The 14484-nt window shown below is 44.8% G+C and overlaps 2 protein-coding genes across 2 annotated transcripts in view; one reads left to right on the forward strand and one right to left on the reverse strand.

Annotated features, from left to right (window-relative positions):
• Positions 1 to 68: 68 nt before the first annotated feature.
• NANOS1 (nanos C2HC-type zinc finger 1) lies at positions 69 to 1336 on the forward strand. The gene has a single exon (XM_023249683.2). The coding sequence runs from the start codon at positions 305 to 307 to the stop codon at positions 1187 to 1189; it is 885 nt and encodes a 294-aa protein (XP_023105451.2). The 5' UTR covers positions 69 to 304; the 3' UTR covers positions 1190 to 1336.
• Positions 1337 to 6080: 4744 nt separating this feature from the next.
• Positions 6081 to 14484, reverse strand: part of EIF3A (eukaryotic translation initiation factor 3 subunit A) — a 35684-nt gene continuing 27280 nt past the window's right edge. Inside the window, exons 18-22 of the mRNA XM_011287585.4 lie at positions 14180 to 14268; positions 12688 to 13349; positions 9094 to 9307; positions 8176 to 8357; positions 6081 to 7306 (exon numbers count right to left, since the gene is read on the reverse strand). Coding sequence (XP_011285887.3) covers positions 7077 to 7306; positions 8176 to 8357; positions 9094 to 9307; positions 12688 to 13349; positions 14180 to 14268 — 1377 coding nt within the window. The 3' untranslated portion in view covers positions 6081 to 7076. The remainder of the gene's footprint in view (positions 7307 to 8175; positions 8358 to 9093; positions 9308 to 12687; positions 13350 to 14179; positions 14269 to 14484) is intronic.

The raw sequence follows: 14484 nt of genomic DNA on the forward strand, positions 1-14484 counted from the left end.
GCGCAGCTCGCGGGGCGCGGAAGCCGCGCGGGCCGGAGCGGAGCGCGCGCACTGCCCGCCCGCCCCCGGCGCGCCCGCCTCCGCTCCGCCTCCGTCCGAGGCGCGGGCGAGGAGGCCGGGGCGGGGTAGCGCAGGGGGCAGGGCCGCGGCGGCGAGGCCGGGGGAACGGGGAGGAGCGGGGCCCGATAAAAAGGCTGCGAGGCGGCCCCACCCCGCGGCAGGCCGGCGGGCAGGCTCCGCGCTTCCCTTCCGTCCGGCCCGCGCCGGCCGCGGGGAGGCGGCGCGCGCGGCCCGCAGCCCGCCCATGGAGGCTTTCCCCTGGGCGCCCCGCTCGCCCAGCCGCGGCCGCGCCCCCCCGCCCATGGCGCTCGTGCCCAGCGCCCGCTACGTGAGCGCCCAGGGCCCGGCGCACCCGCAGCCCTTCAGCTCGTGGAACGACTACCTGGGGCTCGCCACGCTCATCACCAAGGCGGTGGACGGCGAGCCGCGCTTCGGCTGCGCCCGCGGCGGGGACGGCGGCGGCGGCGGCGGCGCCTCCCCGCCCTCCTCCTCCTCGTCGTCCTGCTGCTCCCCCCACGCGGGGACCGGGCCCGGAGCGCTGGGGCCGGCGCTGGGGCCGCCCGACTACGACGACGACGACGACGACAGCGACGAGCCGGGGTCCCGGGGCCGCTACCTGGGCGGCGCGCTGGAGCTGCGCGCGCTGGAGCTGTGCGCGGGCCCCGCCGAGGCCGGGCTGCTGGAGGAGCGCTTCGCCGAGCTGAGCCCGTTCGCCGGTCGCGCCGCCGCCGTGCTGCTAGGTTGCGCGCCCGCCGCTGCCTCCACTGCCGCCGCGGAGGTGGCGCCGCGCGAGGAGCGGGCCCCGGCGTGGGCGGCCGAGCCCCGGCTGCACGCCGCCTCCGGGGCGGCCGCCGCCCGACTGCTCAAGCCCGAGCTGCAGGTGTGCGTGTTCTGCCGGAACAACAAGGAGGCGGTGGCGCTCTACACCACCCACATCCTGAAGGGACCCGACGGGCGAGTGCTGTGCCCGGTGCTGCGCCGCTACACGTGTCCCCTGTGCGGCGCCAGCGGCGACAACGCGCACACCATCAAGTACTGCCCGCTCTCCAAAGTGCCGCCGCCGCCGCCCGCCGCCCGCCCGCCGCCGCGCAGCGCCAGGGACTGCCAGCCGGGGAAGAAGCTGCGCTGAGCGCCTGGGCTCCGGTCTGCCCCCACCTGACGCCACCAGGGTCACCGCCTGCCCGCTCTCTCATTTTTGGTCTGCGCACCGTCTTTCCCTCGCTGTGGGAGAGGCCTGGAGATCAGCAGTTGGCTCAGCTTGGGAAGAAGTCTTGGTTTTGTCAAAGCAAGCCGGCCGTACGGAGTACTTTCCTGTCGAAGAGCGGTTGAGACTAGACGCTAACATCTTGATTTGTTTATGTCTATAGTTTCCAGTTTGTGCACATCCAGACGGTGAAGGCTGGGTGTGTATTCCACTACCTGAAATATGGCAACTTAGTGGCGCTGTTTGTTTACGGTATACGTCGATCTATTTTAGATGCGCATCAGTATGAAGTGGCTCCATCTAATCTCGGATGTTTAATTTTATGGAGGCACTTTACTAGGTCTAGAATATTTTTTTAAAAGCCTCATAACTGGACTTGAAACTGACGATTTTATGGAATGTCGGCAAATTGACTATTTTATTGTTTGAAACAATTTCTTAGTTGTCCTTAAATCAGTTATTCTAATTCCAGGTGAAGCAAGCCCTGGCAGCATCACTGTTTTGAGAAGTGAAGGTTTAGTAAACTTTCCAGTATTGATTTGTGTGGGTTACTCCCTCCTTGTGGCTTGTTTCGGTCTTGGCTGGAGGTGTAAAAAATGTACAATCTGTAGCAGGTAGAGTACAGCTCCTTATCGTTTTATGTACCAGATCTTTTTATTACCGAACTAGGAACTAGTCTTTCCACCTTGAAAAATTGTGCCAAGTTAAAATCTTATTGTGTATACACTTGGAAATTGGTGCTGTTTAAAAAACCTGACTTGTGTATTTATACAGTAACAGTATATGAATTCATTAATCTTGCCTATAACTTTGTTACTTGGCCTTTTGTCCATATGCACCCACCTCCCCATCTCCAATTGCTGGAAAACATTTGTAAGATCGAAAGGGAGCAGTATTTAGTCACCCTGCTCATCAGTTTCAAGGTTCCTTAATAGTGGAAAGCTCATTCCAGCTGTTGCCTCTCAAACTAAATGGAAGATGCAATCCTTTGAGCTGCAGAAGGTTAATGTAATAACCTGTGCTCAAGAAGGTTCCACTATGGGCTGTGTCTGGCTTGAGGCACAGGCAGTCTTCAAACCGGAATAAGCACTAAAGGAGTTACTTGTGGAGTGGGGGTTGAAGACCAGGAACATGGCCACCCTCATGCTTTTTCCCTCAAAGACCCTAGTCTGTTTCTGGAATCCCACCACTTATCTGAAGGAGATTAGACCCGATCTTTAGGCAAACATCCTTAATCCCTACTTTATGTCGCACCCTTATTTTTACATCCATGCTGGATGTCCCACAATGGCATGCAGCTACCATCAGGACAGATACAGAGCCAAAAACAGTGAATTAGGATGAACGCATATGAGTGTACAAAATACATCACTATCTGAAAACACCAGCAAGAGATTTAGTTATAAATATATAGATTCAAGTAGGAGTTGAGCTACTCTACGTTAGATTGTTTTTTTATCAAACCACTAATTTCCTCTACAACAAATTGGCTTGAACACTCCTTTGAAGGTAGAATACAGGCTGGAGTAAATAACACTGGAAGGCTAGGGGCCTTTTTTGGTGGAGGGAAACGGCATCAGAACAAGGAGGAGAGGTGCTGGCAAACCGTGCATTAGCCAAGAGAAGATCCATTCCTGCTAGTCTAGCCCCAGATCACAGAACTTAAGATAGGACTAGTCTTAAACTCAAGTAGTTTCATAAAAAACCATGTAATTATTCTCTTATTGTGCTAGAAAATATACCAGTTTACTTTTGGTTTTGGGGAGGTGTCAGGTCAGTAGGAACTCCCGTTAGCTTCTTACTGTTCTACCTTTCCAAAGATCACTACAGGCCCATGTCTTCTGCAACCCAGAACTAGGCAGGCAAGCGCTTTGTATTTTCAAAGATCCAAATGGTTCTAGACACTGTTTCTGGATCTCGGGCACGTGGCTCGTTCAATAGGAGAATCCCTCAGTGATGAGGTGTGCCTAATAAGGATTTGATATTGACACGATCACTGTTTTATCCAAACTGTGAACATGTGCAACGTGGAGTTTATTCAAGTCTTGAAGTGAAGAGTATCAAGAAAGTTATCCCAAAGACCCTGGACCAGCAACCATCATGTTCATCCATTTAAAATGCACCTGTTTCAGCCCCTCCCCCCCCTCAAATTTTCCTGTTTCCCAGCTAACATTAAAATGCTGGGAGTTGAAGCGTGAAAAGGAAACATTACAGTTACATTTTCTAGAGATCTTTTAGGGAAAATCTGACCACGCTCTAATGCACCTAAGAGCAGACTTACAGACCTCTTGATCTAAAACTTTAAATACTTGCAAAATTTAATTTCGGGTGTGGAGCACCTGGCTGGCTCAGTGGCAGCAGAGCAAGTGACTCTTGATCTTGTAGTCAATCAGTCGTGCGTTTGAACTCCACACTGGTGGCAGAGTTGACTTAAAATTTAAAATTTTTTAAGGTTATTTGACACAGCACACACAAGCATGGGAGGAACAGAGAATCCCAAGCGGGCTCCACGCTGTCAATGCAGAGCCTGACTACTTGGGGAATAAACCCACAAACCACGGTATCATGACCTGAGGCGAGACCAAGAGTCGGATGCTTAACCTTAAAAAAAATTTTTTTTTTATTTAGGGTAAAAGAAATCCAATTTTCCAAAGTTTAAAAAATACATAAAATAGGGGCGCCTGGGTGGCGCAGCCGGTTAAGCGTCCGACTTCAGCCAGGTCACGATCTCACGGTCTGAGCTGAGCCTGGAGCCTGGAGCCTGTTTCCGATTCTGTGTCTCCCTCTCTCTCTGCCCCTCCCCCGTTCATGCTCTGTCTCTCTCTGTCTCAAAAATAAATTTAAAAAGTTGAAAAAAAAAAAATTAAAAAAAAATACATAAAATAATTGGTATGACAAAGTGATCTTGTTTTTATAAAAATATGGCTACATGTTTGGCTAAAAATCAAACAATGTATGGAATCTCAAAAGAGCTTTACCAGCTGTGCAGGCAGACTAGACTGCCCTACCTTGCTTGTCCTCTTCTGTAGAGACCTCTGCAGTAGCTTTTAATTTCTTTGTATTTTAGTTTTCCTATGCAGTGCTTTTTAGAAGCTGCAGAATGAACTTTTATTACAACTTTTGGCATAGATTGTAAGTAAGCCAAAATTATGTATGTATTTTAAAATTATACTACAAATATGCGTGCCTCAAGGGAAAGGGCAGGCAAGTTTTGGTGTCAGTCCTAACCTTCTAGTCTGTGCTTAGGCACGAGGAACATTCCTTCATTCCTTCCAGTGTCCAATATATATGTCCATTAGACTTGTAAAATTATAAAATGAATCCACGGTCCAAATGTCTTTGGGTAAAAACAAAACACAGTTAAAACATAAAAGCATCCCAATACGTAGACGCCAACTTCTTCCTGGAAGCCAATACAGACAGCTAGATGGCTGTAGTCTTTTCTGGGCCACTGTCTCCACTCTTAGAATTCACCTGTATTAATAGCAATGGTGTTCTGGTTTAAAAATGCAGACTGGGTGGCTCAGTCAGTTAAGTGTCCAACTCTTGATCTTGGCTCAGGTCATCATCCCTCACAGTTCATGGGTTCGAGCCTCAGGTCAGGCTCTGTGCTGACCACACAGCCTGCTTGGGATTCTCTCTCCCCCTTTCTCCCTTATGTGCTCTCTCTCTCTTGGGATTCTCTCTCCCCCTCCCCCTTATGTGCTCTCTCTCTCAAAATAAGTAAACCTTAAAAAAAGCAGATGCCACTGGAAACACGGAAGACATTCTACACATAGTGAGTAGATTGGATGTTCGGTTTTCCTTTGACACCTGTGAATACCGGGGTGGGGAGGCCTTCAGAGTAGAAACTTAAGAGCAGGACCACAGAGCAGCAGCTGACTCTTCTGACCCTATCCTGTGCTCTGGACTCACACCTCCCAGGACAAAGAACCTGGGGGGCATCGTATATTTGGGAAAGGGTCCTAGTAGCTTGCAGACTAGCGTGGAAATGCAGGCTAAGCGTCAGACATGCAACTACAACTCATCTAATCAGCTAATAAATCGTGCCTTGGGGCCAATCAGTGATGTCACAGGTACAGTCCTGCTCTAGTGTCTGGACACTCAGCAGGTTACTGCCCCAAGTTCTTTTATTGGTTACAAAGAAAAGGCCTTCTCCCCCAAATATCTTTTAAGATTTCCACTTTTTGAAATACTAAATATATTAAGAAAATTAAATGTTGGGGTGCCTGGGTGGCTCAGTCTAGAGCCTGCTTGGGATTCTCTCCCTCTCTCTCTCTTTCAAAATAAACAAACATTTAAAAATACTTAAAAAAAAAAAAAAGATTAAATGTTGAGAACAGTGGCTTCCATTGCTGGTAACATCAAACCAAAAACGCTGCATCTGATTAAGTAAAGAAGCATCAATACTCCCTCTTCTGGCCTTATAGCTGTACCAACAGGAATTCTCCCCACCACTCAACACTGGAAATAATTTACATGTCTGTAGCCACTATCAATTTGCAACTAACACTCTCTGAAACTATGATGTTTCTGATTTGAGGAGAATACCTGAAACAGTAAACCACTCACCCACCCACCCCCCATATATATAAACTCACAGAGAGGATGGCATTACAAGGAAACTAAGGGGATCCTTAATTATGGAAGGAAACATCGTAGCCACATCTGCTCTGTTATATTTGGGTTATATTCTTTGATCCTACATACTGAGACATTTAATGGCCCAAAAAACTCAAAACCACACTCAACTGGATATGTAAACTCACCATAATAAATAAAACACTTTGTAACTACAAATCAACACTAAAACAAATTCTGTAAGTATTTTATTTATCATTGAAGAAAAAACACAGCAGCAAGTTCTGTGTTGGCTTCAATAAGACCAAATAGTTAATCTTTAACATAGCTACAACACTCCAAAATTGAAGTCAACACAGTCATTACTACAAATTACTTGTTCAAAGAATCTATCCTGAAGAGAAAGGAAATTAGGAAAAAGAATTTAAACAATTCCTCCAAACCACACATTTATAAATATTGTCATATTTAAAATGCTTGAAAGGCATGAATTCTCCATTAATGGAAAAGCAGTTTGCTATTGGCAACAGAAAAAACTCAGCAACAGTTTACCAAATGCTTTAAAATTTAAAAGCTGTAACTGTTTCGGATTCACACTTGAGCAGTATTCTTGTCATTACAATCATGACTGCAAATTGCTTTATACTCACCTCTCAAGTAAAGCCTACAGAAAATCCCACTGTATCCAATGTTTGTAATGTTTACTGCACTTATAGTGAACCTAAAAACTTTCTAAATGTAGTTAATATAGTAAATACCTCAAAGTATCTAGAGGTATGTCTCAACCACTAATGGTGTGGAAATTGTTTCAGCCCCTGCTTTGAAGAGTCTTCAAATACATTTTCTATAACAGAACCTTACCTCATTCCAAATGAATATGGTATTTCAAAAAAAAAAAAAAAAAATCAGTTCTATACCAAGATACAGGTGTTACTCCATACCTGAAGGGTTCACATTTTAATTTATTTTTTAGTTTTTCTCTTTTGTAAACAAATGATTGATGAAATAATGCAACACCTCAAATTCCAGAAAATGGCCTCGTCGTCCAACCTCCTGTGGGTACGGTGCATGATCAATCTATTATAGAGGATTAATACAAGTTCATGCTTTTTGTGTTATGGTGAAACAACATTAAAGAATCCAATTTAGACTGGTTGACGCACAAGTATAATAATCCTTGAATGGGATCAAACCTATGTGAGACACGAGTTTGAATCCATTATCTTGAGATTTAACGTCGTACCGTGGTCCATCCATCTTCATCAGTCTCATTTTTGGTACGACGAAGAGACTCCCGATCTTTCTCAGCTCTCCAAGAGGACTTCTCTTTTTCACCTTCTCTCTCCCTTTCTCGGTCTCTTTCCCGGTCTCTTGAAAGAGCTGGGGGAGGAACACGACGAGGGGCTTCCCGCTCTTCTGCCCGCTCATCTTTCCTGTCATCAGCACGTCTCCAAGAACTTACTAAAAGTTTAACAGAAAAAGAGAGTAAGTTAGTGCTGTACTGTATTGGCTCAGACTAAACAGAAGTTTAGCAAAAAGAATGTTTCCAATTACTCAGAAATCCTGTACTAAAGGTAACAATGCAGAACCCCCATAAAAAAAATAATAAAATAAATTTAGTAATTTAAGACAAGGTGACAAAAATCTCAATGAAAATTTAAAATTAAAAAAAATTCTTGGCTCTTATTGAAATCGAACAGCAAAGTAGCCATTAAGCATAGTTGTTTGTTTGTTGTTTTTTTTTTTGCATTTATTTTTGAGACACAGAGAGAGACAGAGCATGAGTCAGGGGAGGAGCAGAGAGAGAGAGAGACACAGAATCCGAAGCAGACTCCAGGCTCTGAGCAGTCAGCAGAGAGCCCGACGCGGGGCTTGAACTCACAGACCGTGAGATCATGACCTGAACTGAAGTCGGACGCTTAACTGACTGAGCCACCCAGGCACCCCCAGCACGGGTTTGTTTGTTTGTTTTTTAAGCTAAAGTTTCAACAGTCACAATTTCAGAGAAACAATGTTTTACACTTTGTGCTTATCTACCAAGATCTTACTTTTAAAGAACAAATACACTATTTCCTGGTTACATAAAATAAGCTTTCAAAGCAATATATATCACTACTATCCAACGTAATTAGCCTACTGATATACTTTGAATTTAGAAATGAGCTAACTTCACAGAGTGACGAAGATTACGAAAACTATAGATTTAAACTGAATACTCATGATCTTATTTTTGATGCTTACGTGAGTATGTGAGATAATTAAATAAAACTCAAAACTTCCCCAGAAATTATGGATTTCTGATAGTCCAGCAACATGCAGGCCATCCATACCTTCTTCACGTTCTGATCTGAGAGGAGGTCCTCTTCGGTCTCTGTCATCTCGCCTTTCTCTTAGGTCACGGCGATCATCTCTCTCCCGACGACGGTCATCCCGATCCCTATCATCTCGGCGAGCTGAATCTCTCCAGCTCGAAGATTCCTCCGCTGGTCCTCTTCTCCAGCCACCTTCATCCCTGTAGCCATTCAAAATGTTAAATTCTGTTGTTAAACTACATGATAGCGTATGTGAACAGATCATTTACGAGTCGGTGCTGAGAGAGTTTACAAACCTAACAGGGATGAAGTTTAGATTTATAACTTGATCTTGACCTGATGCCTCAGGTGTAGAGGTCAAATGAGATTATCTGGATCTGTGCTTTCCAACCTAACAGCCACAACCTGTATGTAGCTACTTAAACATAAATTAACTGAAACAAAGTCAGACATTCTGTCAATAGCACTACCACGTTCCAAATGTTCAATAGCCAAATAGTATTCAAATAGCTACCATCCTGGATATTACAGATCCAAGACAATTTCATCCTTGCAGAAAACTGTATTATAAACAGTGCTGGTTTAGATTCATCAGCACAAAGCCAATTTGGCCAGAAGAAGCAAGCTAGAACCGTTACCGCTAATAAAAGTAAAAGGGGCTTTTACTAGTTTAAGGACTATATAACTGAAGAATTTAAACCACAGAGGATAGGCAACAGATGGGTAAAGATACCTGGTCTGGCTTCCTTACTAAATCATTACAAAACCTACAGAAAGCTACACGGTGTCAGCCTCACTTCCTCAACTTTGTTAAAAGGGGACGTCGGTTGAGGGATGCAGCACACCATTTCTCAACGTGATCTGGGAAAACACCCAAGAGTATTTAGGAGAATCCCAGCTGTAATTCCACAAAGAGTCCCAATCAGAGCATCAAACCTCGGCCGTCTGAAGCGGTCTTCTCGATCCCCCTCTCGCTCTCTGTCCCTTTCTCGCTCTCTTTCTTTCTCTGGGTCCTTGTCATTTTCATCACGATCTTGGTTATCTCGCTCTCTTTCTTTTTCTCTATCCCATTCACGTTCTTCTGATGGTCTTGATTCTCGAGGTGGACCCCAACTCTCTTCTCTGGCCTTTTCTTTCTCTCTCCATCCACCTGTTGGTTTTTTTTTTTTTTTAAGAAATAAAATTTTTTTTAATACTCCAGAAACCCAAGTTGGTAACTATGACTACACATCTTTATGTTGACATTAACATCACCATTATGTATGTTAATTTAAGACACTCCAGGGATGCCTGGGTGGCTCAGTCAGTTGAGCACCTGACTTCGGCTCAGGTCATGATTTCATGGTTTGTGGGTTTGAGCCCCACATCGGGCTTTGTGCTGACAGTGAGGAGCCTACTTTTCAGATTCTGTCTCCCTCTCTCTCTGACCCTCCCCAATTCGCTCTCACTCTCTCAAAAATAAACAATAAAAAAAAAATACAATACAATTTTATTTTTAAAAAGAACTAGGGGCGCCTGAGTGGCTCGGTTGGTTAAGTGTCCGACTTCGGCTCAGGTCATGATCTCGCGGTTCGTGGGTTCAAGTCCCGTGCCAGGCTCTGTGCTGACAGCTCCGAGACTGGAGCCTGCTTCAGATTCTGGGTCTCCTTTTCTCTCTGCCCCTCCCCCACTTGTGCTCTGTCTCTATCAAAAATAAATGAAAAAAAATAAAAATAAATTTTTTTAAAAAACTAAAGCTACTTATATCATTTTACAGAATCACCAGCTTGTATTCACAACTACCTATTATTGTTTTTCTAACACACAGGGAGGAACATGTAAGATAAGGGAAATTTAATTTTTTTTTTTTTAATTTTTTTTTTCAACGTTTATTTATTTTTGGGACAGAGAGAGACAGAGTATGAACAGGGGAGGGGCAGAGAGAGAGGGAGACACAGAATCGGAAGCAGGCTCCAGGCTCTGAGCCATCAGCCCAGAGCCCGACGCGGGGCTCGAACTCCCGGACCGCGAGATCGTGACCTGGCTGAAGTCAGACGCTTAACCGGCTGCGCCACCCAGGCGCCCCAAGATAAGGGAAATTTATATAGCCTGGGTTGTTTCATATGCTGAGATCATGGCTATAAAAATCTGTTCTGATGGTAAATAGACAACTCATTTTAAGCAAAAAAAACTTAAAAAGTGGAGGATTAGGAAATAGATCTGAGATGGAGCCCCAACTGTAATTTCATTCACATGTTGCAACATTTTCAAAACCTTTGTAACTAAAAACTTTCTTTTCATATTCTTGCCCTCCACCATTTACCACCCATGCAATCACGGAACAAAGAAAGATCAATCCTTTGACCCCACCCTATCCATCACCTCACACTTAACGCTGGGATGCCCAAACCTAGGAATGTAATATATTTGCACAAAGAGGCCAAAGGGAGCATATTTACATGAAAATCTATTACCCTTGCAGGACTATTATTGTTGCTAACATTTCTATTACAACGTGCCACAGCACTATTCTAAACCTTCTGTGTATATTAACTCATTTAATCCTTTCCATAGCTTTGAGCTAAGTAAATCCCATACCTGCCACTTTACATACTTGCTAAAATTTGTAAGTTGCTAAAATTAATACTCAAGCACTTTTATAGTCCCTCGCAGACACGTGCAGAATGGTATCTGAGTCGCCGGAAGAGCCCATTCACAGTGGAGGGTGAACAAGGCAACGGCCCGGTCTTCTTGCTGCAGCACTCATACTTTTTTTAATTTTTTTTACATTTTATTTATTTTCGATAGAGACAGAGCACAAGTGGGGGAGGAGCAGAGAGAGAGAGGGAGACACAGAATCTGAAGCAGGATCCAAGGCTCCAGCTGTCAGCACAGAACCCGACGCGGGGCTTGAACTCACAAACCGCGAGATCATGACCTGAGCCAAAGTCGGACGCTTAACTGACTGAGCCACCCAGGCGCCCCAGCTCTCATACTTTAAAACAAGTATCCTTTTGCTGGTCTTAAATTTGGCAACACATCTTTGCGTTTTTGTGTTTTATTGGTGATTTCACGGTTTAAAATGGCCCTCAAGCACTGTGCTGCAGTGCTGTCTCGTGTCCCAAGCACAAGAAGGTGATGGATGCGCCTTACAGAAAAAAATACCATTTTAGATAAGCTTCATTGAGGAGATCTGGCCACGAGTTCAATGTTAATGAGTCAATTAACATGTTAAAACAGAAATGCACAAAAGAACGTTCTGTGTTCATTGGTTGACAGAAATGTTGTGAGCAGAGGGCTTAACGGAACCTAATCTGGTATTTTCCTTCAGAGCAATGATTCAATATTCGCAGTGACTATAAAACATCTATCGATAATTAATGAGAACCTACCACACCGTTATCCCTGTTTTACACAAGGCACAGAAATGTCACACAGCCAGACAGTGGAAGGAATGGAGACCAGAAGAGACAGAAACACCAAGGGCAAAGGAAAGGAAGCTGCTCACTGAAATGTGCATTTAGGACGGCTGCCTCCGGTTACTGCTCCGAGTCGGGAGTGGGAGAGCCTGCGGGGACCAGGAGCAGCAAGAGTTCAAGGAAAGCATGATAGCGGCCCAGACCTAAGCACTTGTAGGGGAACAGAGAAGTGGGTGGATTTAAGGAACACAAGGAAACAGAACTGAACTAAATGAAAAGACTTATCATAAAGGATGAAAGAGGGCAAAGGACAGCTCCCAGATCTCTAGGTTATAAAATCCGATGACGGTGGCCCTGATGAGAAGCCTGTGGGTGTGAATTCAGTTTCAACAGGCTAAAGGCGACACGTCAGAGACATTTCTAGGTAGAACTGTACTGTGTGCAGCATGAGGCTGGTAACATGGGTCTGAAGGTAAGGAAAGAAGTCACCTGGAGAAGATGGTAACAGAAGTCACAGATTATGTACAACTGCTCAAGAACAAAAAAGTATGAAAACATGAGCAGGCCCAAGACTCAGAAAGTAAGGAACAGCTCTTCCCGTAAGCCTAACCCCATGGTAGGCAAGACTGCAAATACTTAGTATACTTTTTCATTATTTACACAAGAAGGCTGGTGTAGGACAGAACCTCAGAAACACCAATACTTAAGGGACAGGGATGGGACAAGAGCCCTCAAAGAAGCAGTCAGCAGGCAGAGGGGGGAAAAAAGCACGAATCGCTTAAGCAGAAAATGGGGTAAGGTTATTTAACTTGTTCTGGTGTGTGGGATATCAAAGCCAAGCTCCTGAGATAAAAGTCACTGCACAAACACCTAAGGGAAAATAAAAGACCAATTTATCCAGAAACTAATAATAATATAGCCTAATCGTTGTTATCTATACATTAAAATTTCATTTTTTAGCTAAAAAATAACTTTTTATTTAGATATTGAAATACAGTCATTTGAAATGTCCCTGTTTGAAACACTACAGAATAGTGATTAGCATATGCAAGATTACACTTTCCATTTGTAAAACACATCAAGCAGAGTCTATAAAGCATCTAAGCTGGTTTTCTGAATACCAGAATTTTACCTGGCTTGACAAATGGTCTCCAGGGACCAGGCCTTGAGTCCTCGCCCCTTCTGGGAATCCGATCATCATCTGTGTTTCTCCAAGGCCCCCGGTCATCATCTGCACCACGTCTGGAAATTCTGTCATCATCAGCATTCCTCCAAGGTCCTCGATCATCATCCAACCCACGCCTCGGGCCCCGGTCATCATCCATGCCGCGCCTGGGACCCCGATCGTCGTCAGCATTACGCCAGGAAGACCGCTCGTCATCTGCACCTCCTCGCCGTGGCCCCCGGTCCTCATCCATCCCACGTCTTGGTCCTCTGTCCTCATCAGCTGTTCGCCAGCTTCCTCTGTCCTCATCCAGTCCCCGTCTAGGTGGTCTGTCATCATCCGCATGACGCCAGCTTCCCCTGTCTTCATCGCCAATTCGCCTGGGAGGCCTGTCATCATCTGCACTACGCCAGGAAGGCCGGTCATCATCTGCCCCCCGGCGAGAGAACCGGTCTTCATCAAGGCCACGTCTGGGACCTCTGTCCTCATCCATGCCACGCCGGGGAATGCGATCATCATCTGCTCGGAGAGAAGACTCTCTCTCTTCCTCGTCCCCCAGTCGCCTTGGCCGATCATCCTCTCTTCTATGAGGCCTCTCCTCATCCCGCCCCTCTCCACGTCTCCACTCCCTACAGAGCAACAAGCCAGACATCTTTAAGAGTCCATTTTCTTAAGAGCAAATGATCCTTTTGGGAATTATTTCATTCACTTCTAAAAACCACTTCAGCCTAAATTCATTATTCCTAGTCCTGAAAGAATATGTGCTTCTAATAAAAAATAACACAAAATATAAAATCTTACATCAACAAATAAACAAACAGGTAGACAATTAAAGGTATCTACCTGCACTTTACCAGAAGCATCCTGGCATCCATTACTATGAGCTTTCAAAACTTAATTTCTGTATAGCACTTATGACCAGCCATCTTATCATGAGCAGTCATTTTTGAAGGATGGTTCAATCCACTTAAATTTAAAGGAAGGGGCACCTGGGTGGCTTAGTGGGTAATCATGACCGGATTTCAGCTCAGGTCACTATCTCATGGTTGTGAGATTAATCCCTGTGCCGGGCTCTGCGCCATGCATGGGCCTACTTAAGATTCTCTCCCTCCCTATCCCTCTCTCCCTGCCTCGCTCTCTCAAAATAATAATCATAATAATCATAAGCAAAAAAATAAAAGGAAAATACGTTCTAGAACTATTCATTCTTACTGTAATCTCAGTATTATTCCATTAGGGAACAAAAACCCTGAAGCATTTATTTCTCAAAATATCTAGAAGTCCGTAATTATAGCACCGTTGAAGTAAACTATAAAAACATTTTGGTAGCAGACATGCATACAATTCTTCATAGTTCTCCTTTCCCCACCTCTATAAAATAAACCCAACTGGAAAACTGCTAATGAGGCATTAACAGGACCTCTGTCTAATTGGTACTATTTTCCTTGACTCTACTTACTTCTCTGGTGGGCCTCTTCTCCACTCGGAATCTACTTCAGGTCCTTTTCTCCATGTGCCTTCTGAATCTCTATCTCCCCAACGAGAGTCCTACATTCACCAAAGTTAATGTGAGGCACTACGTTGGCAACACTTATTACAACTACTAGTATTACCAAATGTTTTTGCACTTATATTAACCTTAAGTCCTTAAATATAAACAAGTTTTAAAATGGTTTGTTTTAACCCAAAGTCAGAGTGGTAGTACAGTGAAACTGGTGTGATTGGCTTTATAAATCAACAAAATACCACCTTGAAAGCAATCTG

This window comes from Felis catus, chromosome D2 (assembly GCF_018350175.1).
Source record: "Felis catus isolate Fca126 chromosome D2, F.catus_Fca126_mat1.0, whole genome shotgun sequence".
In the NCBI taxonomy this organism is placed as follows: domain Eukaryota; kingdom Metazoa; phylum Chordata; class Mammalia; order Carnivora; family Felidae; genus Felis; species Felis catus.